The 25,657-nt window shown below is 48.0% G+C and overlaps 1 protein-coding gene across 3 annotated transcripts in view; it reads right to left on the bottom strand.

Moving 5' to 3' along the window:
- SMOC1 (SPARC related modular calcium binding 1) overlaps nt 1-25,657 on the bottom strand; it is a 132,963-nt gene that overhangs the window by 23,900 nt on the left and 83,406 nt on the right. For 2 of the 3 annotated variants that reach the window (XM_045822381.1, XM_045822382.1), the window contains exons 5-7: nt 25,017-25,064; nt 10,791-10,880; nt 8,741-8,821 (exon numbers count right to left, since the gene is read on the bottom strand). In XM_045822381.1, coding sequence (XP_045678337.1) covers nt 8,741-8,821; nt 10,791-10,880; nt 25,017-25,064 — 219 coding nt within the window. The remainder of the gene's footprint in view (nt 1-8,740; nt 8,822-10,790; nt 10,881-25,016; nt 25,065-25,657) is intronic. The other variant, XM_045822383.1, reaches the window with a different exon arrangement.

Below are 25,657 nucleotides of genomic sequence, written 5' to 3'. Positions count from 1 at the left end.
CATATTGGGAAGATGTGTCCGTGAGCAATGCAGTCTTTCCAGAGAGAAGGGTGTTCCTGAGTCTCAGACCTAACCCGGGATCCTGAGAAACACAGAGATTAGGACTCACAGGGAGCATGCAAAGGAGGTAAGGGGCCTCTGTGGACCCAGCCCTCACACAGGCTGGTACTGGGTGTGTGCTGGCACCATGTAGGACTCTGGAGGAGTCAGAAAAATTGTGTCAAATGTAGCAAGAAGAAAGAATTGGCCAAAGGATCTTAACCTACCCCCATTCCAGCCTCCCTCCATCCCTAAGCACCCCAACCCCAAGCAAAGTTCTCCTGCACTGAGTCTGAGGTTATCGCCTTGGGCCTGCCTTACCCTTGGTGCTGTGACTTGACTAGGCAGTAAGCCCCTGAGAGCAGGACTCTGTCACACCCTCGCCCATCCTTCACCACACCCATCCTTGGTCCCCAGCTCCTTATTCATAGGAGAACAATGGACTCGGGGGGTTCAAGGATCTGTACAGAGTATTTAGTCCAAGAACCCCTCCATTGCTTGGATCCTGCTAGGCCATGCCCAGCCACAGAATTCCGTGCTAGCCTGACCCTTCAGACATGGGACCACCCACTGCTGGGTAACTGCCAAACAGTGGGGATGAGACCACAGAGGCTGCAAACAGAATTTATCTGTCCCTTTGACTCATCCTGGGAAATAATATACTCAACTCTCAGACTATCAAGTTCTGAATTTTCTTAAGGGAAAAAATCAATAAAAGGTTACCCGCTTGAAAAATGAGAGAGCTTATTTATGTTTCATTGCAAAAGGAATCGTCCCTCTAGGCCAAGAATATTCAGAAAAACACTAGCATTGTTTCGCCTACAATTACCCTGAAACCCCTTCAAATACCTCACACCCGCTTAGCCTCATCAAAAGTGCATGAAATGCTGAACGATAACCCAAAATGACAAATTGTGTGTTAAAAACCACCTTCCTTAAATCACAACATGAAATTCCAGAGGTGTAAAAACCCAGATTCCCCGGGTTGGCTTGTGGGCATGCTGTTGGGGTAGTGTGGAGGGGCGGGAGGAGGAAGGGACAGCAGACACAGAAGGAGGGTAGGACCAGTTTGAAGGCACTGACTCCTGTTCTTGAAGGGCCCGCCCAGGTCCTACAGATGTGGTCTCCGGGGAAACAGATGCTCCTGGAGACCATAGTCTTTGGGAGGGATTATGATACATCCCTGAGCAGGGCTTTCTGTTTACTTAGCCACACAGCATTTTAGCACTTCAGGTTTCAAGCCAACTCTGTGAAGAAGTTATTTTTCTTACTTGTGGACTTTGCACTTTTTCATAGGAGGGGCTAAGTGGCCCCGGAGGACCTATTTTCCAGGCACCACTTGCTGGGCTGGTTCTGCCCTTCCACCATGGGCTTTCCACCACATCCAGCACCGAGCCATCGCCAGTTCCTGAGCCTCAGAGTCATCCAGGGACTCCAAGAAGCCCACAAAGAGGAGGGAAATGCATAGAAACACTGCCCAGGGCTCCCTTTGGAAGAAAGGGCAGATGTAGGCCTAGAAGAGTAGGGGCCCACAGCAGAGGCCCTGCCAGGGCCGGAAAGGGGCAAAGGCGCTGACAGACAGCAAAGTCAACCCCTGAAATCCTGCTCAGGTGCGTGCCAGGTAGTGGTGGGGCGGGGAGAGTAGAAACAGAGTATGTACACACTTAAAACAGTTACCTCTTCCATGGGAACAAGTTTCCCCAATCTCATTCACTCTGAATGCCCTTTTCCCCATAAAGTAGGCAGCCAAATGAAGTGCAAAAGATAACATCATCCCCCAATCTTAACATACGACGGAATCTTGGGCCACTTCCCTTGAGGAGGGCCACATTCTGATGAACTAACTGGCTGAGAGAAGAGATTTCTTCAGCTCCAGCCCGAAAGAGGAGAGAGTGGTATGAAAGCTCAGGGGGGAAGGCTGTTTCCAAATGCCAGAGGGAGCCCAGGGCAGGCAGAGGGAAGAGGTTCCAGGAAGAGAATGGAGGTAGGTGGGGTTATCTGGCTTCCTTGCAAGGCTGAAAGCACGAGGAAGGGCCTATTCCCCTGGTCCCGCAAACGCCACCCAGGGCCTGCCCATGGAAGGCTGAGGCAACAACAGCTGGAATAAAGGCAGCACGGCTCGGTGGCCGGGACATGGGCTTTGGGGTCAGATGAATCAGTCTCTACCACTTGTTAGCTCCGTGACCTTGGGCAGTTTACTTAGCTCTCTAAGCCCCGGCTTCTTACCTGAATAAGCAGAGTAACAATAGCACACGCCTCACTGGGTCGTTGTGAGGATTAAATGCCATAGTGTGTGTAAAGCACTTAACCTGGCACCAGAGTAAGTTGATAAATGGTAGATTATTAGCTGGTCTAAGGAGCAGTGTCCTCAGCAAATGTGGAGTAAACCCAGATTTCCGGACCCATCCCTGTGAATGACCAGTCTCCCTAACTGGACTGCAGGGGCTGACCACAGGCAGGCAGTGGGAACAGCCTGTTCCAGGGGCAGGCAACAAAGGGACACACTGTAGGTAAACTCAAAAAATAATATAACTGAGAACCAGTCCGCTTTTTATGATCACCATGCCAGCAATTCAAAACAACACCTGTGGTAAAATAACTCCCCCACAGCAGGGGGACTGCGCCCTCCCTTAGTCACACCACTGCCCGACGGTCAGCGCCTTCCTGAGATGGGCCTTGTCCTTTTTCCGTGGGCCCCTTAGCACCATGTAGAGGAGGTGACACATAATAGCTGTTGATGGGCCTGTGACCCTGAACAAGGGCCTTAATTAGTCTGAGCTCCTTTTCCTTATTTAAAATGAGGCAGTGGTGCTAGATGAGACCCCTCCCGTGGCCCACGGTCTTCCAGTCAGACAGTGTCAGATGCGATCCCCACCGTGCAGGGGCCCCCAAGCATCAGGGAGGGCCTGACTGCAGGGCAAGGCCTGGGGGCCTTCAGGTCCTCCCTTGCTCCTCTGACGGCCCTCCATGCTCCTGCTGGGAGACCCGGCCTGCGATGGTTCCGTGGTCCGATCTGTAGGGCAAAATTAACACAGCCCGTCCCACATGCTGATGCCGGCTGAGAGCTCCTCTCCCAGGGCCTCTGCAGCGGGCTCTGTCCACCGGGCTCGTGGCTGGGCCGAGCGTTACAGGTGAGGAGGAGGTAAGGGAAAATGGCAACCCAACCAGCCCGCATGAAGGATTTCTCTCTGAGGAACCTCCAATGGCCATGCGTGGTGCACCGCTGTGACCTCTCCTTCCCACACAGACAGAAAGTGAGGAGTGAAAGAAAACAAGATATAAATTCTACCAACGATATTTCTTCTAGGATGGATTGTCTCAATATAGCCAACAAACACCTTAAAAAAGAACTTTTCCCCCAAAGCGTCACTGACTCACATCCCCTCAGATTTTAGTAGAGATTTTTGTCTCTACTGACTCATGCCATTAAGTGAGCTCAGATGACCCTTCCACCAAAGAGAAAAAGAAATGCTTCACAGTGGTTTTGCAATGAGAAGTGGCAAGCTGTCTTCTTTCTAGTTTTTCTCAGTAACTCGTTGACCTTGACCTGAAAAACTGTCCTTTAAGGACAAGAGCTAGTAAGTAAAAATTCAGGCAAGAAGGAAGCAGGGGGCACAGGCCAAGGGAGGAGATGGGAGAGAGATTTTTTTTAAATTTGTCAAAATAAAGTACCATAACTTCACTCTTCATCCCCCAAAACACTAATGCCACATGTGCAAGTGTGTTTATGAGATCTATGCCCTGCCTACTTCCAAAGCCATTTTACAAATAAACATAGGATGAGGACCCTCAGATCAAAGCAGAGACCAGAATTGATTTCTAGCAAATTGGAAGGAATCAATTACAATACCTTGGCAGGACCTTTGATTTCTATTTTTTATCAACAGAGGCCAAAAGAAAAACACAGGGACACATGGTTTTGCTATCAGCCCTAAAAAGCAAACAAACTCACCTATAGAAAAAAACAAAACCTGCGCTGGCTGAGCACATTCCTGGGGCCGGACCGTACCCCCACAGCCCGCACCACTGCGCCCCTGTGTTCCAAGTAAACAACGTGCAGTTGAAGGCCCAAGGCAGCCAGAAAAAGCTAGTTTTAAAATAAGGTAAAAAGGGACCGGGGGCTAGGCTCTCTGGGGCTTCCAAACATGTTTATGGCTTTTCTCTGCAAAGAGCAGACTTGAGAAAGGTCTTTGTTGCCACAGAGAAAGCGGTACGGATGATCGCCCATCCCCAGCTCTATTCTACTGACCGTTTCTGACCGAAACACCTGCATAAGACAGGTGGGCAGAACTCCAAAAGGCCAGTTAGAGAACATCAAGGGTCCGCTTTTATATAGACATTGTAAATGCACACAAGTCCAGACCCATCCGAGGCTACTAACGTTAGTGGATTACTCATTCTTCCTCCCAGTCACGTCATGTGTGAGGCTCCAGGTGGCTGTGGGGTATTTGCTTACGACGGCTACCTCTGGTTTCCCTGAGAGCTGTTTATTTTTCCAGGCCTCAGGTCATTACATCACCCCGCGGTTTCTGGGCAGGCTGAGAGTGCTGGTTTGGGGGTAGGGGAATCAGCCAGGAGGTGTCGTTGCCTCAGTGACCCCCAAGCCCAATCATAGCAGCGGTTCTCCAGGCAGGCACTTCCTGGCTGAAGGAGAAATGATCCAAATGCAGTCAAAGGGGCCCAAAGCAGGCCTGGAGGAGCGGTGCTCTTAATATGGGCAGATCAGGGCAGGATGCTGCAGACAGCTGTGCTGTGCCATGGGTGGGGAGTTAGGCAAACTCACTCACGTACAAAGGAGAGGGCAGCCATTTTTCAGGCAGAACTTATAAGAAATGCATTTCTACCTGTGTCCCCATTGATGGCTGTGTCTGGGAATAGTCACCAGAAGCTGCTGCACAGGTTTGCTGGGCAAAGAGGCAGGAAGGAAAGATAGGGTCTCTTTCGATTCAACCAGAGGGCTAGCTTCCCAGGCCTTCTTGAGGTCCCAGATTAGATCATGAAAGAAGTTAACTAGAAAAGATGGAGATAAAGGAGAGAACGAGATGGAGAAAGAGAAGGCAAATGACACCACCTGAGGCTGCAGGCCTCAGCCGCTGGGTCTGGGACCAAGGGAAGAGGCCTCCGTGCCTTGAGGGGATCAATGTGCTGCTGGAGGGAAGGGTGCCGGCTGGCAGGACCGCGCTTCCTGAGGGAGAGAGTCCTTTCCCAGAGGAGAGAACAGACTTTGTCATACACAGGAAGAAGGAGAAGGAGAAGAAAGAAAAGACTCTTATAAATCACAGCCAAAGGCGAGAGTCCACGAACAGTAAAATTAGAAGCAGTGGGACATCGGATGAAGAATGAGGTGAAGCCTAGTTTTTGTCATTTCTTTAATCTCTCCACTCTCCTCTATAAAATGTAAGTGACTTTTAAATATTGTTTTAATTCTAGCTATATTAAGAAATTCTGCCCTGGCTGGTGTGGCTCAGTGGGTTGAGTGCTGGCCTACAAACCAAAGGGTCACTGGTTTGATTCCCAGTCAGGGCACATACCTGGGTTGTGGGCCAGTTCCCCAGTAGGGAGCACATGAGAGGCAATCACATACTGATGTTTCCCTCCCTTTCTTTCTCCCTCCTGTATAACCTCTCTTAAAATAAAATAAATAAAACTTAAAAAAAAAAGAAATTCCTTGGTAGCAAACCCCCAAAACAAAAAACTCAGCAAGAGTTCATACTGTCTCAAAAGCAGAACAGAGTCTCTGGCCGACACTCACGCGTGGGAAGATGCCCACTCTCGAGTTCTAGGTGTTAGCTGACCAGGTGTGTGGGCTTCCTAAATGCAAGAACTGCCGGTCTAAGAATCAGGGAGAAGTCCAGTGAGGCGAACTTGTCAATGCTGAACCTACCAAGTACTCAAAAGGCGACGCTGACCATGGTGAACACATGACGAAGCCTTAAAAATAAGGACCAAAACTTCCAGGAGCAGCGAAGGAGACAGGATCAGCCTGCAGGCATCCGTGTCGTGTTGTTGCAAAACTTCAGCTACCCAGTGGAACCTCTCCAACGTCAACAGTCCCCAGGCCAGAAAACAAACCTGGCGTCACTGGGTCTGAGTGTGAAAGAAGGACGCTTGGGGCGTAAAAGAAACTGGGATGGCTTCTCTGCCTCTGAGACAGAGAGTGAGAAGAAGAGCTCTCAACAAGTCGGCTCCGAGTCCCAGAATTTTTCGGCACTCTAATGGGAAACTGTCTCAGGGGCTGGACCCAGAAGTTCTGGTCCATGCCAGAGCCGGCTGCCCAGACACGAGCTATCCTTAAAGTGTGTCTGACTTCTCCTCAGACCAAGGGCGATCATCTGAAAAGTGGTTAACACCATAGGTAAAGATACTTCATCAAGAGTAGCTATAGCTTTGATATCTCCCCCAACACCCTGTGCTTTCCACTACCCTCACAGACAGAGCTGGGGCCAACCTGGGACAATGAAACATGGCTGGGCCACTCTAACAAAAGAAGGTGCTTGTACCTGCCTGGAAATCATTTCTCAATGTGACCTCATACTCATCCAACTGGAAACTGTATAGGAGTAGGAACGGAAAGCAGAGCTGAGTGGAAGCAACAGCATCAGCTAACTGGACATTGCCACTACACCACATGCAGAGGCTACAACTCAAGAAGACCAGCGCTCTGTTCTCAAGGATCACAAGTGGTTTTCTCCAGCCCCACCATTTAATAGCTGTGACTCAGGACAAGTTAGTTCCTCTCTCTGTGCCACTGACTCTTTGTCTGTAAGATGGGGACAATAACAACACATTTCATAGGGCAACGGTAAAGCTCAAAGGAGGTGGCACATGTGAAGTTCTCCAGGACCTGACTTGGATAAGCTGTGATGACAGCTATGATCCTGATTTTACCGAGGAGGACAATTTCTCCTCCGCCATCTTTCCCCAGGGCAGTCAAACACCGAGGGCTAGATTCTAGAGTAGACAGACAGCCAGTAAAGCCCTTGTCCTCACATAGTTTCTAATCCAGGAAGAAAAATTCACCACTTGGGAATAAAAATGAAGCAGGAAGCAATTGCTAAATGTCAAACGAGTGTTCCAGGCAAGAGGTGTATATAATTTCAGAGACAGCCACCTTCACATCAACCACTTAGTCACAGAAGCAAGCTGTGTGCTGACTGGGCTTTGCAGATCTGCAGGAGGCTCAGGGCCTGGGGACACCACTTGCAGATGTCACTTCCAGGCACCACAAGCACCAGAACCATTTCTCTTTGACTTACGATATTTGCCTGACCATGAGGGGGAGGTGAAGAAGATTCTAAGTATTGTAGCAGCTTCCTAATAGATGCTTTCACCTCAGGTGACAATCACAAATTCTCTCCTGATTGAAGAATTCTCACTACAAGCATCATCATTAATCTTCCCATTTTTTCCCTACCAATAATGATGATAATAACAAATACATGTACTTAAAATTCATCATGCACTTACTATTTATCACTTAGTCAGGCATCAGTTAAGTATCACACAGACATGAACTCAGTTAACCTTTAACCACAGTCCTGTGAGAGAGGGATCATGATCCCAGATGAGAACTGAGGCTCAGGGGGATTATTTACTTGGCTGGGTCACTCACTAAGCATTGGAGCCAAAAAGCGAACCCAGATTTCACTAATTCCAGAGCCTAGGCTTTAACCACAGCCCTGTTTTATCAAAGAATTTGACCCAGGGGAGTTCACATGGTCTCCTTCCCATGCACCACCCCGCAGCTCCTCCGGCTTTTATCAAACAGGGAACCAGACACGTGCTGAGGTACTGGTCCACCCAAGTAACAGAGGTATCAACCGATGCTTCACGGGTTCACCTTGTAGTCTAACTCACTCCAGGCATGCTAATCCCCACACTACCTACCGCTTTTGGGACAGAGCTAAAGGGCCAAGGACAACACACTCATGACTTGCTGGCCATGTAAAACTCTGTCTGCCACTTGAAAGGGGTGTATCTTTTGTTTTCTAATCCTTACTGTCTACAAGGAAAAGATGATATGTCTGAATTCAACTACTAGGTGCGAATTATGCCTGGTGGCATTTCTCACAACAAAGCCTCAGGCAGAAAGAAGAATGATTTCCCCCTAATAGAACTACAGGTTGGGTCTATTAATACATTTTTTGTTGGTGAACATATGGTGTTTATTGATGGTAAATAAATTGTATTGACTTTGGTCTTCACTGATGGTAAATGAACCCTACAAATCTAACCATTCTTCAAAAATTATCACCTTTCTACAAGGGGTTCAGCCAGTACTAAAACCTGACCACTCACAAGATCCTCAAAAGATCAGACTAGAAAAGGTGTGACACTGAGCATCTATTTAGAGCCTTAAAAACACACACCACCATGGCTCTTGAGGCTTGAAGACCAACTGCTCTATGCCCAACCATTCTTCTTACAAATATAGAAAGTCAGTTAAAAATACTAAAACAGAGCCAAAAGGGTTTTTTTTTAGCTGAAAGTGTCAACTACTCATGAAAGATGATCCCTGAGATAATAATTCAAGACAATTAAAATTGGAAGGGATTAACTCACTTAATCTCATTCTACAGCTGTAGAAACTGAAGGCCCAGACAAGTTAAAAAACTTGCATAAGCCCACACTGTAGGTAGTCATAGGGTAACCATAGGCAACCATGATCAGGTAAGTACATAATCCAAGGCAGGTTACTTACCTGAATTTCTTACATTGGTGTTGTTCAGTTTGGAGTCCTTGATTACCAAGTGCTTAATCCATAGAGTGGGAGCTGTGATTTCTGGAAAAAGAGAGAGAGAGAATATAAAGTCTGAGCACAGAGAGCATAGACATTGGAGTGTAACCCTCAGACGTTTTAATGGCTTTTTTAAAGCCTGAGGCATCAGGGCCTGACTGTCTACCTCACCTCCATTTTGCCCCCAAACCTCTCCCTCCCTCACAATGGAAGGTCCTCTCCCTATCAGTTTGTAGGAGCCAACCAGGGTCTCTTATTCTGGGAGGGAGAGTGGTCAGAGTCCAGAAGCGCTGAGCCACTCCATCCAGGAATAAAAATATTATCCCAGGAGGTGAGGAACATGGGCCAAGCCAAGTCTCTCTCAGCTGCTTCCCTGGAAGAATTTAAAGGGGATGAATCAACAAATGAATGCCAAAGAAACCACAAAGACCATTTTGGAGGAAACGGTTGGGCCACAACAGATTTTAGGTGCTGAGACTCTGCTGCATGTGGGAAAGAGAGTAAGGGCTCTGCTGTGCGCTTCAACGCCCTCTCCAACGGTTTCTCATTGAACAGGGGCTGACCTCCACTCAGAGAGCACTGGGGTGCTCCTGGCCCCCCAGGGCTTGGGTCACCCAGTGGACAAGTAGTATGGGAATCCAGGACAACCCCAAACATACTGTAGAGTAACGAGATCTTCAGTGGGGGTATTGGGGAAGTCTCCCAAACTGGTGTGGTTTCCATTCCCCTCCCAACTCCTTCCCCTATCCAGGGCCCCAGACTTTCCAATGATGAAGGACCTTTGTGGATCATAGAAGCAGGTAAACTTCTAGGCATGAGCACACATATGTCCCACTAAATGGTCAGTTACAAAGGATAGCTCACATTTCAATTTCTCTACATACAGCTGAGACTGTGCTAGGGACTCTCTAGCCACAGTACTAAGTAGTGGCATGATTTCTTTTTATCCCTCTGTGTCATTGTCCAGTCTCATGATCAGCCTGGATACCCTTGGCTAAAAGCTGCTGAAAGGGTGCTGTATATTGCACCAAGAGCTGAACCTGGTTGTCAGACTTGGCTGTGTGCCAAGCTTCCTGCTCCTCCTCATGGGAGCCTGGAGTACTTAGCAAAGCACCCTAAAGAACACAGGCCCTGAGCACCTCAAACTGAAACCAAGGCCAGCCTCTGTACCCCTAACTTTTCCTGAACATTCCTGATCCCCTGGGGGTATCCAGTCTCTATTTTGCCACCAGCCACCACTATTTCTCTTCACCTAGAATGCCTCCTTTCCCAGATGTCTTAACTCAACTCTCAAGGTCCCTATGACCTAACCAAACCAGTTCCACTAACCTGTCTCTTGCCTGCTACTCTCCTTACTACCCCTGCCCATCCCCACAATATCTGCCCCCCACAACCAGTGCCAGTCCCCCTGCTTGAAATGCCCTAATTCTCCCTCCCCACTCTCAAGGTTAGGCTCAAATCCCACCCACCTCCTCATGGAATCTTTCCCCAGACCATGGTGATCTCTTTCTTCCATCAATTTCTACAACAATAACAATTGCGACCATATAATTTAGCACATAAAGCTCTCCAGGGGTTGCTGCTGTCTTTAGAGTAAGGGTTTTATCTTGTCTATTTCTCCATCACCGCCCAGAGGCCTAGCGCAAAGCCGGGCGCAGAGCAGCAGCGTCTACGTGCTGGCTCGTTCACCAGAGGGACGATGCCAGCCTGACTGTCTCTCTCGGCCGGCCGCGGCTCCTCAGCCCAGGCTGTGTTATTGCTGGACGGCCGCAGCCCGGCAGGAAGCCTGGCAAGGACAGAGGGCCTTTCCAGAAGTGGAGAGTGTACCAGTTCCTGGGAGGGTTTGCATTTTTTAAAAGGTTAAAACAACCCAGCTTAAACTGAAAGAAATTAAAATTTAAAAGGAGAAAATAATACTAATAAAGCTTAAACAAACATCCGAAGGAAAGACCTACCTCTCCCAAATCTGAACACGGGTGGGGGAGTGTGAGTCGGAAGTAACACCAGAGCTTACCGTCCCCGTCGAACACCGGCTGCGTCTCCATCGTGGGTGTCGGCTTGGACCCGTCATCTGAGTTGAGGGTTAAAAAGAAGCGAAAAGAGACTACCATTATTGAGGTAAATACTATCTACTCTCCAGCACTGTTGAATGGTTTGGGTTTGTACATGGCCCGGCCAAGTCCCAATGAAGAGACCAAGGAGGAAGAAGAGAAAGAAGAAAAGAACGAGAAGGAAGAGAGAGCCACAGAGAGACACCAACAGTAAGACAAATCCAGGTGTGTGCTCACCCGCTCGAGGGAGGGGCTGGGGGAGCGAGGCTGTGATGGCTTTGGAGGACCCTACCCCACCGATCTGAGTTCCTCGGTCCTCCCCACAAGAGAGCTGGGACGACTGTCTTCCCCAGCAGCCCTGAATTTGGGCCACACGTGATAAGGATGTCATACCCTGTAGCATCAAATTCTGGTGTCCCCAGTTTCTCCCTGACCTCTTTTGAATGGTAGCAGCCCAGTACCTTCCAGGCGTCCTCATTAAAGAGCTTAAGGAACACAAGAGACTGTGGTGCTGTTCCCTCCCAGACTTCCAGCTACCCCTCCATGGGGAAGACAGTCCATAATGTTGTGTATGGTGTCAGGTGGGGGAACTAGGCTGATCAGAGCAGCCACTTTGCCAGTTACAGCAACGTCTGTGCACTATGTTGTAAACCCAAAACAGATATAATGTTGTGTGTCAACTGTAATGGAAAAATTAAAATGGGTAATTAAATAAAATTTTTAAATTAAAAAGAAGAGAAGGCAGGAAGGGCCATTCTCTCTCCAGCATGCTAAACCAAAGAGATCGGGAACCCTGGGACACAGCATGTACACCAGTCCCCTGTGAGAGGGGAGGGCACACAACACGAGAGGCCCTGGGAAACTGCACCCTGGGTTTGCTTTCAAACGTCTAACACAGACGACAGAAGCAGGGAGTTCGCGGTCCTAACACAGCGCTAACACTCCTCGTCCTTGCGGTGTCTGCAGCTCTCTCTGCAACGCGAGAACCTCTGCAGGTCAGGAGTAGCACAGACTCGCTTCACCTTTCAGGACTCAGTTATTTTCATCAAAATAAAACCTTAGTTTACAGCAGTCTTTTTCCATTTTTTTCATTATTGCCTACTTAAGAAGCATTTTTTGACATTTTTCTCCTAATCTCCATTTTTCTCCTAATCTCCATTTTTTCCTAATAAAACAGATACCTTTTATGTGTACTGTGTGTACTGTGTATATACCTGTGCTTTATATGTAAACAGAGCATGCTCCGCCCCCCCGCCACAACGAATGTTTGCCTCCTTGGTGAAAGCTGGGAGCAGGTATCTCTGCCCTCAGGGAGAAGGCACAGTTTAGAGAATTCTGTTTCTTCCTTCAATGTGGGGAGAGAAGAAGGGCCCTGTGGTCTCAGGCATTTTTAGGATTCCACCATCTCTCTCTTCCCAAGACCCCCAGCAGTCTTTTAGAACTGAACACTTTATTCTCCAAGTATCAGCTATTTATGGAGAATGCAAGTTCTCAGACACTCTCTGCAAAGCCAGTCAGATCATCAATAATAACAACCGTGCACCACTTGGAACTCCCAGAACCTTTGGCTGACTTCCCTGAGTCTTCTTGAGAGAGCAAAAAAGAACGTAGCGTCCTGATCCCTTTCTTACACACCAACACCCGATGCTTGAGATCTTAAGATCGGAGAGCTCTGCAGACGCTACCCCTTGCTGGAGGCTGAGGCCAGCACGCCGACAGTCGTGTGACACCTGACCCTGCTAATGTTCTCCTGCGCTGACACCACGACCAAACTCCCATAGGGGCCAAGGCGATGCTGAACTACCGGACAATCATCCCAAGGGATAAGATGTAGCAGGAAGAGAAGAGTAACTAACCGTGCTGGATACCTTATTTGCCTCAAACTGGAGTCCAGAATAGACACCTTTGATGCCAAACTGGATAAATTTGGTCTGGAAGTCACTGGGGGAGGATAAACACGGAGCAAAGCCACACAATGTCATTTTCTAATAGCATCACTTCCCCTGACCTCTTTCCATTGAATTCAAGGAGCCACTGAATGAAGTCTTTTGGCAGCTGCAATACACATTTGGTTGCTCCTGCTGGATGCAGAGTTCGGGGGCTAAGTAGCCCAGCACAGTGTGCTCAGCCGCTCTGCACAGGGTGGAGGGGAGCCTTAAGGGTAACAAAGGGAAGGTGAGAAATCAGGCATTGCCAGAGAGACAACCCTGGGTGAGAACCCAAGTGGAAAATGGCTTATGTAAGATTTTAATACTCAGTTAAGATCCTCCCATATTCCAAGAGCTGTTTCTCTATAGAGCAGGACAACAGAACACATTCTGTTTGGTCCTCCCATCATCCAGATGAGCGCCTGGGACTGCACGTCTGGTCCAACAGTCAGAAATACCGACTGCTGCTGGGGGAGAGGAAGAAGAGCTTTCAACCCGCTGGGGAAGTTTTGTGCGTGTGCAGGTTGAGGACCTCCTCGATTGCTCAGATGCAGGCCCAGAGCCCACAGAACATGAAGCCGCATGCGGGGAGTGAACCCAATCTTCCTGCAGGGCAGGGTCACTGAGGGTGAACAGATACAGCTGTGCTGCCGCAGGGAGGCCCTAGATGGAAATCTTTATGAAGTGAGAAAAGACAAGGTGCCCTGCTGCCAGGAGAGCCACCTGTGAAATCCAGTGTGCCCAAAGGATGGGAAACCAAGCCAAAGCCAACAGGACCCTCTGACCATCATCTCCGGGCACCTGGGCACCTGGCTTCCAACTCAGCAAACAAGCACTCCCTTCCACCAAATAGGTCCAAGGCCTGGGTCCAAGGTCCACATCAGTTCCGCCTCCTGGCAAGCCTTGGGGCAACACCAGGCCCCACACTGGGCACTGGGGAGAGAGAAAAGCTTCCACGTGTGCTTTTGGCCTCCCAGTCTCCAATGGGGTCACACTCCAGATCCAGGCAATAAGTTGGTAACCCGATCCCCTCACTTTTCTCCTCTGGGAGGAGAAAAAGGAAGGTTGCCTGTCCCCCCAGCCTCAGGACAATGTGTAGGAGAAAAAGACTTTAAAGGCCTTTCAAAGGAGGTATAATAGTACTAAAACATCTTTTCTTCCAGGTTACTGTTAAAATTGAATTTGCAAAATTAAAATCCTACCAAAGTCTTTGAGTTAAAAAATAAAGTGATCTTACAACTCAATAAGAAGACGAACAACCTGATTTTAAAATGGGAAAAACATTTTAACGGACATTTCATCAAAGAAGGGTACTAAATATAATACATGAAAAGATGCTCCAAGTCATTAGTTATTAGGAAAATGCAAATTAAAACCACAATGAGATACCACTACACACCTACTAGAATGGCTAAAATTTTTTCAGTTGACAATACTGAGTGTTGGTGTGGATGTGGAAAAACTAAAACCCATGTTCATTGCTGATGGGAAGGTAACCACCTTGGAAAAGAGTGGCAATTACTTTAAAAGCTTAAACATAAACTTACCACTCAACCCAGAAATTCCACTCCTGAAAATCTATCCAAAAAAACTAAAAACATGTCCACCTAAAGGCATGTTTACAAATCTTCACAGCAGCGTTATTTCCAGCTCAAACTGGTAACAAGTGTTTGTCGACTGGTTAACAGATAAACAGATTGTGATATCTCTGTATAAAGAAATATTATTCGGTAGTTGGGAGGGATGAAATATTAATACATGTGGCAATGTAGATGGAACTCAAAAACATTATACTAAATGAAAGCAACCATGGCAAATTACTATATATTGTATGAGTCCATGTACATGAAATGCCTAGTAAAGATAAATCTCTAGAGACAACACAGATCCGTGGTTGCCTGGGGCTGGGAGCGGGAGTGCGGTTTACCTCTAAATGGGTACAAGATTTCTTTTGGGGGTTATGGAATTGCTCTCTGGTAGCGGCTGCACAACTCCAGAAATGTACTGAACTCATTGAATTGTACACTGACGGTGAGTACTGGTAAACTTGTGGTATGTGAGTATACTTCCACAAAGCTGTCAAAACAAAAGGGGAGGAGAGTCAAAGTCATCACAGAGAAACCACCAGGCAGCAGCCGCTGGACGATCTGAGCGATTCTTGATTTGGGGGGAGACTCTTCGTGTATTTTAAAGAAAAATACATCTGAACCTCATTTGCATACATGCACATGATAATTTGATGCCTGGCATTCATTCTTGACGATCCTTTTGGACCTCAACTAATATGACTTTATTTCTCTTTCATATGCCCACCACAACACGCTTCTAGTCTAGGCTGAGGTGAAGTGGATGAAACACTGGAAAAAAGCCAATTCAAAATTTACACTTTTCTTCCAGGGAGAAAAAAGTACATTTGGAAACATAAATAAATAAGGCACACTTGAAAGAATTTCTGAAGGACGATGTCAAGATCAACAACAACAATAATATTACCACATTCGGCAACGAAGTTTCTGGCAGGTGGCTTTGCTCATCTATTCTCACCACCGTGCAGGGCGGAGGAAGTCACCAAACCGGTAAAAAGAGACGGAGCCTCAGTAAGAAAGTGATTGGCTCAAGGCCCCAGAGGCAGTGAGCAGCCTTGGAAACTGCCCAGGCCCAGAGCCATGGCGTGTGGCCTCCCCACGTTCCCCACCCCCAACTCGCCGCCCTGCAGGTGCCGCCCCAGAATGCTGCAGCCCCCGCACAGGCTCTGGGAGCCTGCACAGACAGCGGGTTTGTGTGACAGCACAACCCCTTGCCCTGCGAGAAGGCCTGGCCCACGCACAGACAGCTGGAAGTCACTTCGACCCCCGATGACACCGTTCAAAGCCTCCTCTGTTTGGCTTTTTGATTCCTGATTGACGTTAGCTGGCGAGTGGAGATAAATGCTGGGCTGAGGACAATGTTGATCCGCTCTGACTATTCTCGGAAAAAGACTTTTCAGAATAACAAACAAAACAAAACAAAACCCAAAAACATTGGTGTGCTTTAGGGACTGAATAGAGCCCAAGAGGTCCAGGGAAGCAGGGCCGGGCCTTTCAAGGGTCTGGCAAGTCCATTGAGGAGTTAATTGTTTGGGTGTACAATGAGTTTATTCTGACCACATACAAAGAGCTTTCTCTTCCAGGTCCTTCAAAAGCAAATGTGTCAAAGGGGCCAGGGGAGGAATCCTTATTAATGGCATCTCTTGGGGTCTCAAGACTGAGGAGCCTTGAAGAACGAGGGAAAAAGGAAACCACCACCCCCATCCTGAGATTCGGAAGGTCTCTCAATGATCTCAAGTCCCCTTCAATTTTGGGCTCTGCCCAGACCGTTTCCACCACTGATCACTCTCACTTACATTCTTTTAGGCCTCCATCGGCCATCTTCTCCAAAGACACGGAGATAAACTTTAGCCTGGTAGGAGTGTGGTAGGTTCTTGCTTTTGAAGGCGCCACATTTATGCCAAAGCCACCATCCCCCTCAGCATGCGACTCTGGGACCCACTGTGGGAGCCAAGATCACTTATTCTGAGCATCACAAAGAGACAGCTGTGCCTGTTTGCAAAAGTCCCTTAAAAATCTGGCCCGAATCCTACGAGGAGAACGGTGGAATGTTCGCCAACCTTGGCCTTTCCTGAGATGCATGTCCCGTGACCAGCGAGGCTCAGAAATGCACTGCGAGCTATCCTGACTCTGAGCCTTGAGAGCAGACGCTACCGGGGCCCTTCAGGGCCTTCCAGAGCAAAAGACCAATGTTTTACATTCCGTCTACCCACCCGCACACTCCCTTGCCCCCAAAAGTGAAAACAAGCTTCAAACTGTCTTTTTGCCAACAGTTGCCCATATCCTCAAGGTTTACATTTCCCTGAATAAGAGCAAAAACATAAGGCTGATGAAAAGGGTAGACGAGAGGTGGGAGGGAAGAAGAGGGAGAAAGAGAAGAGGAGAAGGTGGAGGAGGAAGAGGAGAGAGAGGAAGATGGGTTCACACAGAAGACTAATTTTTTTTAACTTTTTATTTTGAAATGCTTATAGATTCACAGAAATTGCAAAAATAACACAGGGAGTTCCCATGTATCCTTCACCTGGTTTCCCCCAATGATAACATTTTCATCATTAAGGTGATTATATGGGTAACTTATAATGATATAGGTAGTATCATTATAGTTCAATAGCAAAATCGGGAAATTGATACTGGTATAATTCACAGACCTTATTCACATTCCACCAGCTTTACATGCACTCATTTGCGAGTGTGTGTGTGTGTGTGTGTGTAGTTATACGCAGTTTTATTCCTGTGTAGATTCATGAACCACCACCACCACCAAGATCCAGAACTACTCCATGACAAGGGTCTCTGCTGCGCTGCCCCTTAGATCCCACTTCCCCTTCTCCCCTTGATCCCGCCTCCCGCCAACCACTAACTCTGTAGCTATAATTTTGTCATTTCTAGCATGTTACATAAATGCGATCATGCAGTATAGGATCTTTTGAGACTGGCCCTTTCTCACTTGGCATGATGCCCTTGAGATCCATCCACGCTGTTGCACATGTCAACAGTCTGTCGTTTTTTGCTGCTGAGTAGTTTCCGTGGTGTGGATGCAACACAGTTTGCTTCGCCCCTTGAAGGACATTTGAGCTGTTTCCGTCTTTGGCCCTTACAGATAAAGTTGCTGTGATCAGCTGCGTACATACAGGCTTCCGTGTGGACATGAGTTTTCATTTTTCTGGAATAAGTGCTCAGGAGTGCAATTGCTAGATTATATGGTAAGTGTATGTTTAGATGTTCTGGGTTTTTTTAAGAAGCTTCCAAAGTATTTTCCAGAGTGGCTGTATCATTTTACATTCCTTACCAACAATGTGTGAAAGATCAAGTTTGTCCACATCCTTACCAGCATTTGGTATTTCCCTATTTTTTTTTTATTTTAGCTCTTCTAATAGACATGTAGTGATACCTTATTATAGACTTAATTTGCATTTCTTTATGGCTAAAAATGTTGAACATCTTTGTATGTGTTTATTTGCCCTCTATTTATGTACTTTGGTGAAATGTCCAATCGTGTATTTTGTCCATTTTTAAGTTGAATTGTTTTTCCACTATTGAGTTTTTGAGAATTCTCTGTATGTTCTAAATATAAGTCCTATGTCAGATATATGGTTTGTAAGTATTTTCTCCCAGTCTGGAGGTGGGGGTTTTTTTGTTGTTGTTCTCTTAACAGGATCTTTCACAGAGCAAGTTTTTCATTTTGATTAAGCCCAACAATCAATCAAACCCTTAAATTTTTTGGATCACGTGTTTGGTCTTCTAGGACAACAAAGCTCTAGGTTCACCTCGCTACAGATTCTGAAGATTTTGTCCTATTTTTCCCTAAAACTTTCAATAGCTTTACACTTTACATTGAAGTCCAAGATTCATTTTGAATTAATTTTTGTACAAGGTGTGAGGGCCCGAGGGGTTTTATTTTTGCCTATAGATGCCCAATTGCTGCAGCACCATTTATTGAAAGGAGTGTTCTTCCTCCACTGAATTGCTTTTGCACCTTTGCCCAAAAACAGTTGCCCATACTTATGTAGTTAGTAGGCCTGTTTCTGGTTTTCTATTCTATTGCATTGATCTGTATGTCTGTCCTTAGGCCAGTAACACACTGCCTTGGTTACTGCAGCATTGTAATCTTGAAATCAAACAGAGTGTTATGATTTAAACTCTGTGACACTCTGAAACAGGCACAATTATGGAGATAAGAAAAAGATCAGGGGTTGGGACATAACAGAGTGGGAAGGCATGAACAGATGGAACACAGAATTTTTAGGACAACAAAACCCCTTTGCATGATACTGTAAGGGTAGATACATGTCATTAGGCATTTGTTCATTCCCACAGAATGAACACCAAGAGTGCACCCCCTGTCAGCTGGGGGCTTGGGGTGACAATGCTGTGTCCACGCAGGTTCACGGGTTGTAACAAAGGTAGCGAGCGCTCTGGCGAGATGTTAGTGGGGAGGCCAGAGGCACAGGGGAAACTATGTGCCTTCCTCCTAATTTTGCTGTGACCCTAAAACTGCTCTAAAAAATAAGCCTTTTAAAAAAAAGAAAAAGAAAATGAAACAAACATTTAAAAGGGGGAAGGTCACAGTATTTGTTCTGAAGGACAAAGGGAAGCATTCACTGGAAATTCGTAAAGTGTCATAAAAGAAAAAAATGTTAAAGATAATGTTGTTTTAAAAACACATACAGAGTGGTAGCTCCTGCTTTATTTTTCTTTTTAATATTTGTTCTAGCTGCTCTAGTTCTGTTACTTTTCCATATAAAATTTAGAACAAGCAGCCCTTGAATCTCACAGCTTATTTTCATCAGGCCCAGAACTGGGGCAATCGAGCCCAAGAGCGATAACTCAGCCTTTACCACCGGAGCTGCCTGGTGCTCGGAGCTGCAGACAGGGCGTCAGACGTGCTCCCGAGGCCTTCCCCACACGCTGCAATCCCTGCCTCCCTCCAGGCTCCCGTGCCGCACCCGGAACTGAACTCACTAGTCAAGGAACAGTGAGCAAGTGGCCTAACGAGCTCTGAACTGTCTCACCCGGACTGCAGGGGCCCCATAAAGGTACAAGGCAGAGGGACCAAGAACTTGCCCTTGGGCCTTGCTCACCCCTGCAGGCAGCCTCTGCCAAGAGTCTTGCCTTAGAGGCTCTGGCCCTGACCCTGAGAGCTACCAATGAGGGCTGTTTGGAGGATCCACCTGCCCTCTGTCTCCTGCAGAGGTAACAGCTTCCTAGTGTCTAGAAGCCTGTGCTCCCTTGGGAGGCTTTCCCTGTACCTGAAAGTAACTTCTATCAAAGGAGGCTGGCCCTGGCTGGCATAGCTCAGTGGATTGAGCACGGGCTATGAACCAAAGTATCACAGGTTCAATTCCCAGCCAGGGTACATGCCTGGGTTGCAGGCCATAACCCCCAGCAACCGCACATTGATATTTCTCTCTCTCTCTTTCTCCCTCCCTTCCCTCTCTAAAAATAAATAAATAAAATATTTAAAAAAAGAGAAGCGGCTAAGAACTATTAGAAAGTGAGCTCTACAAGGTGAGGCTGGGACTCTTATCAGTTTACTTGTCACTGGATCCTTGGTGACAGTAACAAGCCTGGCACTCAGTAAGTTCTCAATAAGTATTTGCTGAATTAAAGAATAAAGGAACCAAATAAAAAAATCACTGGTTACCAATAACACCAGGGGTGCATAAGAATCTATGACTAGGAGGCTCTTCCAGATCGCTATACTCCGTTTGTTTTCTCCAGTTCTTGGAAATGTGGATATGGCCGGGATTCAAACTCTTAATTTTGTATCTTCCATGCATAAGCTTCCTTTTGGGGACCCCAGAATAGGGTGCACGATGAAGGGCAGGGGGTTGAATAGGTGGAGCCAAGCTGGGGGAGTACTTGACAGTGGGAAGGAGGGAGCATGCGTGAGCGCTCACGCACACTTGTGCCAACCTCTTCGTCAACTAATCTCTGCAAAGCTGGCACACAGATATGCCAGGCTTGGTCAGGGTGGTTCAGAGCACCAGAGAGCAGCAGCAAAATGTGTGCAGGGAGCAAAGAGCTGCCTCTCATGGGCTTGGAGCTGCCGGGCCTCTCTGTTCAGCAGGCCCAGTATCAGAATCAGAATGCATCTCCACAGGGAAATTCAGTGTGTATAGAAGCCATCAGCGGCCCATCTCCATGCAACTCCAGCCCCTGCTGGTGGGTAATCAGACTTACAAGTACAGTGTCCTGAGACAGCCAGCCTGCACAACTCAGCCAGGCTCAGGGCAATGAGGCGAGCCTCCTTCAGGTGTGCTAACTGGGAGGGCTGAGGCTGGCAGCCACACAGTTCCCTTCCTCTGGGGTGCCTGCCATCCATCACCCCTGCCCTAAGCACACCCCTCAGCACCACTGAGGGCGCAGCCCAGTCCATCACTTGAGTGACAAGACTCCAAGCTGGTACCAATCTGTAGACCAGCCTCCAAGAGAAGCTCTAAAGATAGGGACAAAGAGAGGGAAATGACTGTGACTCATTTAGAGCACGTACTATGGAGCAGCCAGGGAAGGACTTAAAAAAAAAAAAAAAAACCAAACCTAAAACCACAGTCTCTGCAAAGTAAAGGTGAGTCACGTTTTGGAAATTCAGCCCCTTTCCAAGACTGGCTTGACAAACACAGAAGCCCGTGCAAAAAATGTATGCAAAGTCTGCTCACATTTTTAATTTTTCACCTCACTTTCCTTAAATGGCTAACTCCCAAACTTCTTACAAATAGGAAAAGGGCAACCCACAGAAAACTCCTGATGGCCCCAAAACTTTCACTTGCCATTTAGAGAAGTAGCACCCTAAAGTCTCTAAAATCCTGGGTACTCAGAAGGAAAAAACTCCCAGACAACTACCAGTGATCATTTTATAAATGTTCTCCCCTTATTCTTTCATGTAATCATTTCCACCACGCCAGCCACCGCCTCCACTCCCCATCACCCTGCTGGAAGCTGAGAACTTCCCTCTGACACCTTACAAGCAATGAAGCCCAGGACCAGTCCTGTCTGTGTTCAGTTCTCCCGAAGGCTCCCAAAATCACACACATTCATTGTCATCAAGACTCCCCAAAAGACACCACAGGAAAAGCCACAAGTCCTGGTCAGCTAGGAAAAGCTACTCAGAATACATTCATGATCTCTAAAGACATTTGCTTCCCAGCCATTCTTCAGACTCCTTCGGTTGTAACCAAAAATTCACCTCTACTGCAACTTCTGCAGCCTTCAACTGGTTTAGCAGCAGCAGATCATCAAAGCTTAGGGGGCTGCTGGGGGCCTGTTCCCCTGCTCTGACATTCCTCTGGAGCCTCAATAAAATACATGTGGATGCACATGTGTCCCCCACCCTCCAAACACACACAAGCCCCTTCCATCGCTCCTCAAGGGCGAGGACCAATGGAGCAGAAGGGGAGGGGTGGCCAGGATGGGAGCGCCCCAGATCAATGGATATTTGAAACTCAAACACATGGCCAGGACCCACGCTGCACGTGTTAATTACCACACATGTGCCTGTAAAGGGGTTCGTGAAACACAAGGGGCCCAAAGATCAGAGCGAGGGAAGGACATTCCAAGGGATTAAATAAATAGTCTGAAGTTCTGACCCTCTCCCTTGCAGAAGCACGTGCATCTGGGTAAGATAACAGCGCCTCCCTCCCTTCTGAACCCCCTTCTCCCCTCAGGCCCCACACCTGTGGACCCAGGAGCCTCAACAACCCAGGCCACCCTGTCCCAGCCAGCCGGCTGTGACCGGCTACAGCCTGGCCTCTCTCCCTCCTCCCTTCCTCCCGCTATCTCTCCGGGCCTCCTTGCCCTGCCTCCTCTTGCTCTGCCTTTCTCCTCTCCTTTGCAGCACTGAATCCTGGCTGGCAACCAGACTCTCCATCATTGCACAATACGCCTTTTCATTCCTTCCAGGCAGAGAGAACCGATCCCTCCAGCCCTGTCAGAGGAGCAAATGCAAGAGGGTGGAGAAAGAATAGGCTGGGTCCACTCCTCCCCCACCACCCCCCACCAGCGCTCACACACCCAGCCCTCCAGCCTCACCTCCTTTCTGGCTGTACCCCTTACCCTGCTCGAGGGCCAGGCCTAGCATCTGTCTGTGGCCGGCCTCAGGGCCGCGAGCTCCAGCTCTCTGGAGATGCCTTCTAGGAGACCCCACATGTGGGCACGAGCTCAGACAAGGGGCCTTTGTGTCTTCCCACCTGCTGCCCTCTGGAGCACATTCCATTCTTAAGTGGCAGCTGAAAGAGGGACCTCAGCGGGCCAACACAGGATATTACGAATGCCCTCTCGCACCCTGTCCCCATTCAAAACTCAGCTTCCTGGACAGGTGTGGCTTCAGGTGGCCCTTCCTCCAGGTGGCCAGAAACTGCTTTTCACTGCACTGCCCATGTCAGACAAAGAGAAGAGGGTCAGCACCTATACTGATCCTCCAAAGCAGAAGGAAACTGAGCCCACTGACAGAAGTCAATTCTCCAGGGGTGAGAGAGCCCTAGCATCCCTCTCTGCACCACCCAACCCCCCCACCCACCTCCCAAGGCCTTTGCACTAAAGTGGAAGCCTCAGCAGAACCATCTGGAAGGGAGGAATTTATCTTGAGTAGGAGAGCAAAGAACTAAAAATTGATGGTAACTTATCTCTGAGATGAGACTTCAGACTGTCCCCCCTGTTCCCTGCACCATCCCTGGAGGAATCAGGTCCCCTGCCCTCTTCCAGGTGAATCCACGAGGCCCCACCGTGACACGTGTCTGACTCTTATTGCTATTCTCAGGGTGCAAAGCCACATCAACCTGGAAAGTACTCCTCCGTGCAGTTGAAGAACCCAAACCCAAACCCATGGGTGGCCTTTCCTGGGATGGGTGCTTTATTCAGCATCATGCTCTGAGTTCCCTTCCATGGGGAAAATCTGGGCAGTCAGTTCTGCGTGATTGCCAATTTATTTTTTCTACCACCAAGACCTCGTGCCCAGAAATAAAGGCCATGCTCTGAAGACTCCAGTTGCAACAAGCAGAATGGAAGGCAGCTTTGTTTTTCAACCCCAATAAATTGTAGACACACGCCATTCACAGTATGGATGACCTCAGGTCTTTGCAGGAAGAAACATCCATGCGCCTCTTTCCCTAAAAGGGAACCATCAGCACTCGCGGCTGTCTCCTCTGTCCTGGGAAAGACCTGGAGAGGCACTTGTGTCGTCTCACCCACTTACTCGTTCCTGCTCGCAGGAAAGGGAGGGAGCAGCCCATCTGGTCCGTCGGCCCCCCTTTTCTAGTGAGTGGTGGTGTTACCATGCTCCGCTTCCACATCTTCTTAGACCACCTGCCTTTGGGAGCAGCAGGTTCTCTGGACACTTGTCGCCTGCATTCAGGAAGGGTGACCTTGCCCCCTCTTCCTGTCCCCATGCAGTGAGTCCCTGGAGCAGGGTCCAGGGACTCGCCTTGGTCTCCCCGTGACAGCATGTGCCCCTCACTCTGACCCCCTGCAGACCCAACTATCACGTGGGCTCTTACAAGCATGGAGTTCCCAAGGCCCAGCGTCAGGTGGGAAACCTCAGACTCCGCCAAGGTCCCCTGTCTGGGTTTTACCTGAGTGCTCAAAATGGAGGTCCTGGATTGCTTTCTTATGCAATTAAATTGGTAGCTGTTTTCTATGCAACAATAGCTCTCTCCGTGCATGTCACCTGGAGGTGAGTAGTAGTGAGTCTTAGTGTCTGCCACATGGGAAATTACAGTCAGCATGCTGCTGGTCCACGAAGGAGCGCTCAGACACATGCCTTAATCAGGGTATATATAATTTGTAGGGCCTCGTAGGACATGAAAATGAAAGGCGCTTTGTTCAAAAAGCCGGGAAAAGTGTCACTAAAGACACTAAAAATAAAGTTTCAGCCTCTCTTCCATGGTGTCTCTCCTGACTTGTGGCAGTGTTTTGAATTTGCTATTTAATGTTATTCTAGGTAAAGGAAAACCCCTGCAGCACGCATCCCCAGAGCTGTGTGTACATGGGAGCCAAGGTCAGCAGCAGGCAGGGGCATTGCATGTCTTTCTTCTGCTCACGTGCCTACAAAGAAGAAGTGACCTGTCGACTTCATGTACTTAAAAAAACAGGTTCCAAGACAAAATAATTGAGAATTTCCTGACTACAACTGCACAGGTCACAAGCACATGACACCAGCCTAGTCTTAGCAAAGAGAATCTGGATGAGCTGGAGTAATTATTAAGGAGAAGCCGTGAGGGGGGGAATGCTCAGATAGGCTTCCAAAATAAGGGAGTCTTATTTTGGGCTCAGTTTCCTTCTGCTTTGGAGGATCAGTATAGGTGCTAACCCTCTTCTCTTTGTCTGTAGGTGTCCTCAAGCAGACTTGAGCATGCCTACTTCCATCATCCTTCTTGGTTTAATGCTGGCTGCACTGGTAAGCTGACTGACTGAACTTCCTCGGAACCAAGATTCTCAGGGTCCCTGCCAGCTCTGTGCCCTGCACTCGCTCACCTCCCTCGGAAATTCTGGGAGTTTGGTCCCCACCACTGATGAGCCTTACTTACCTTTGGTGCTTCTGGGAGGAAACACAGAATAAGAACAGATTTTCTCTGCAGGGCACTTTGAGCTTTCACCCCAGCTCCTTCCATCTTGTCCAAGGATTCTTGCTTGGACTGGCTTTAGAAGCAAACATGCAGATAAAGCGTGAAACTCTACTCACCTTTCCTTCCTGAGTTACCCTGGCTCAAGGGCTTGTCGGTGACTGAACCTTGAGTGAGAGGGAAAACAAAAACACAGACATTCAGAATGCAGCGTGGTTGGTTCCCTTCATAGAGTTGGCAAAGCCTGATGTTATGAGCATATGGTTATGTATATGTATAGTATACACATCTAGGGACATTATATACAAAGTTAGTACATACACACGTGTCGAGTGGGGTTTGTTTAACATCAGTGTCACTGCTATCACAGCACTGTTGAGATGAACCATAATTTCCATGTTCCCTGGCAATAGTCTTAATCAGACTGCTACAAAATTCCACATCCATATAACTCCCTGACTGAACGTCCCAGTAACTGTCCCTCGCCTCCACTCCCCATCTCCCCCACTCCCACCAGCTTCACGTTCAGAGCCATATCCACCCAGTGGGGCCAACCGAAAAGAAACCCCCTCTTACTGCAAAAGCAATGATTGACATCCCTCGCTGGTTAGGGCAGGAAATCGGCGATTTTCCATGTGCAATAAGTAGAAAATTGTTGGCCCAATTGTCTTGAATGGGCCAAAATAGTCTGAGGCATGGAAACAATTTTCTAGATGCAGCAGGCTGTTCCTTAAGGAGGGGGTAGTAGGTGTGTTTGGCC

The sequence above is a fragment of the Phyllostomus hastatus genome, unplaced genomic scaffold (genome assembly GCF_019186645.2).
Source record: "Phyllostomus hastatus isolate PE091 unplaced genomic scaffold, TTU_PhHast_1.1 phas_scaffold_501, whole genome shotgun sequence".
NCBI classification, from domain to species: domain Eukaryota; kingdom Metazoa; phylum Chordata; class Mammalia; order Chiroptera; family Phyllostomidae; genus Phyllostomus; species Phyllostomus hastatus.
The sequence above is the reverse complement of the archived record's forward strand: the minus strand, read 5'-3'. Positions and strand labels throughout refer to the sequence as shown.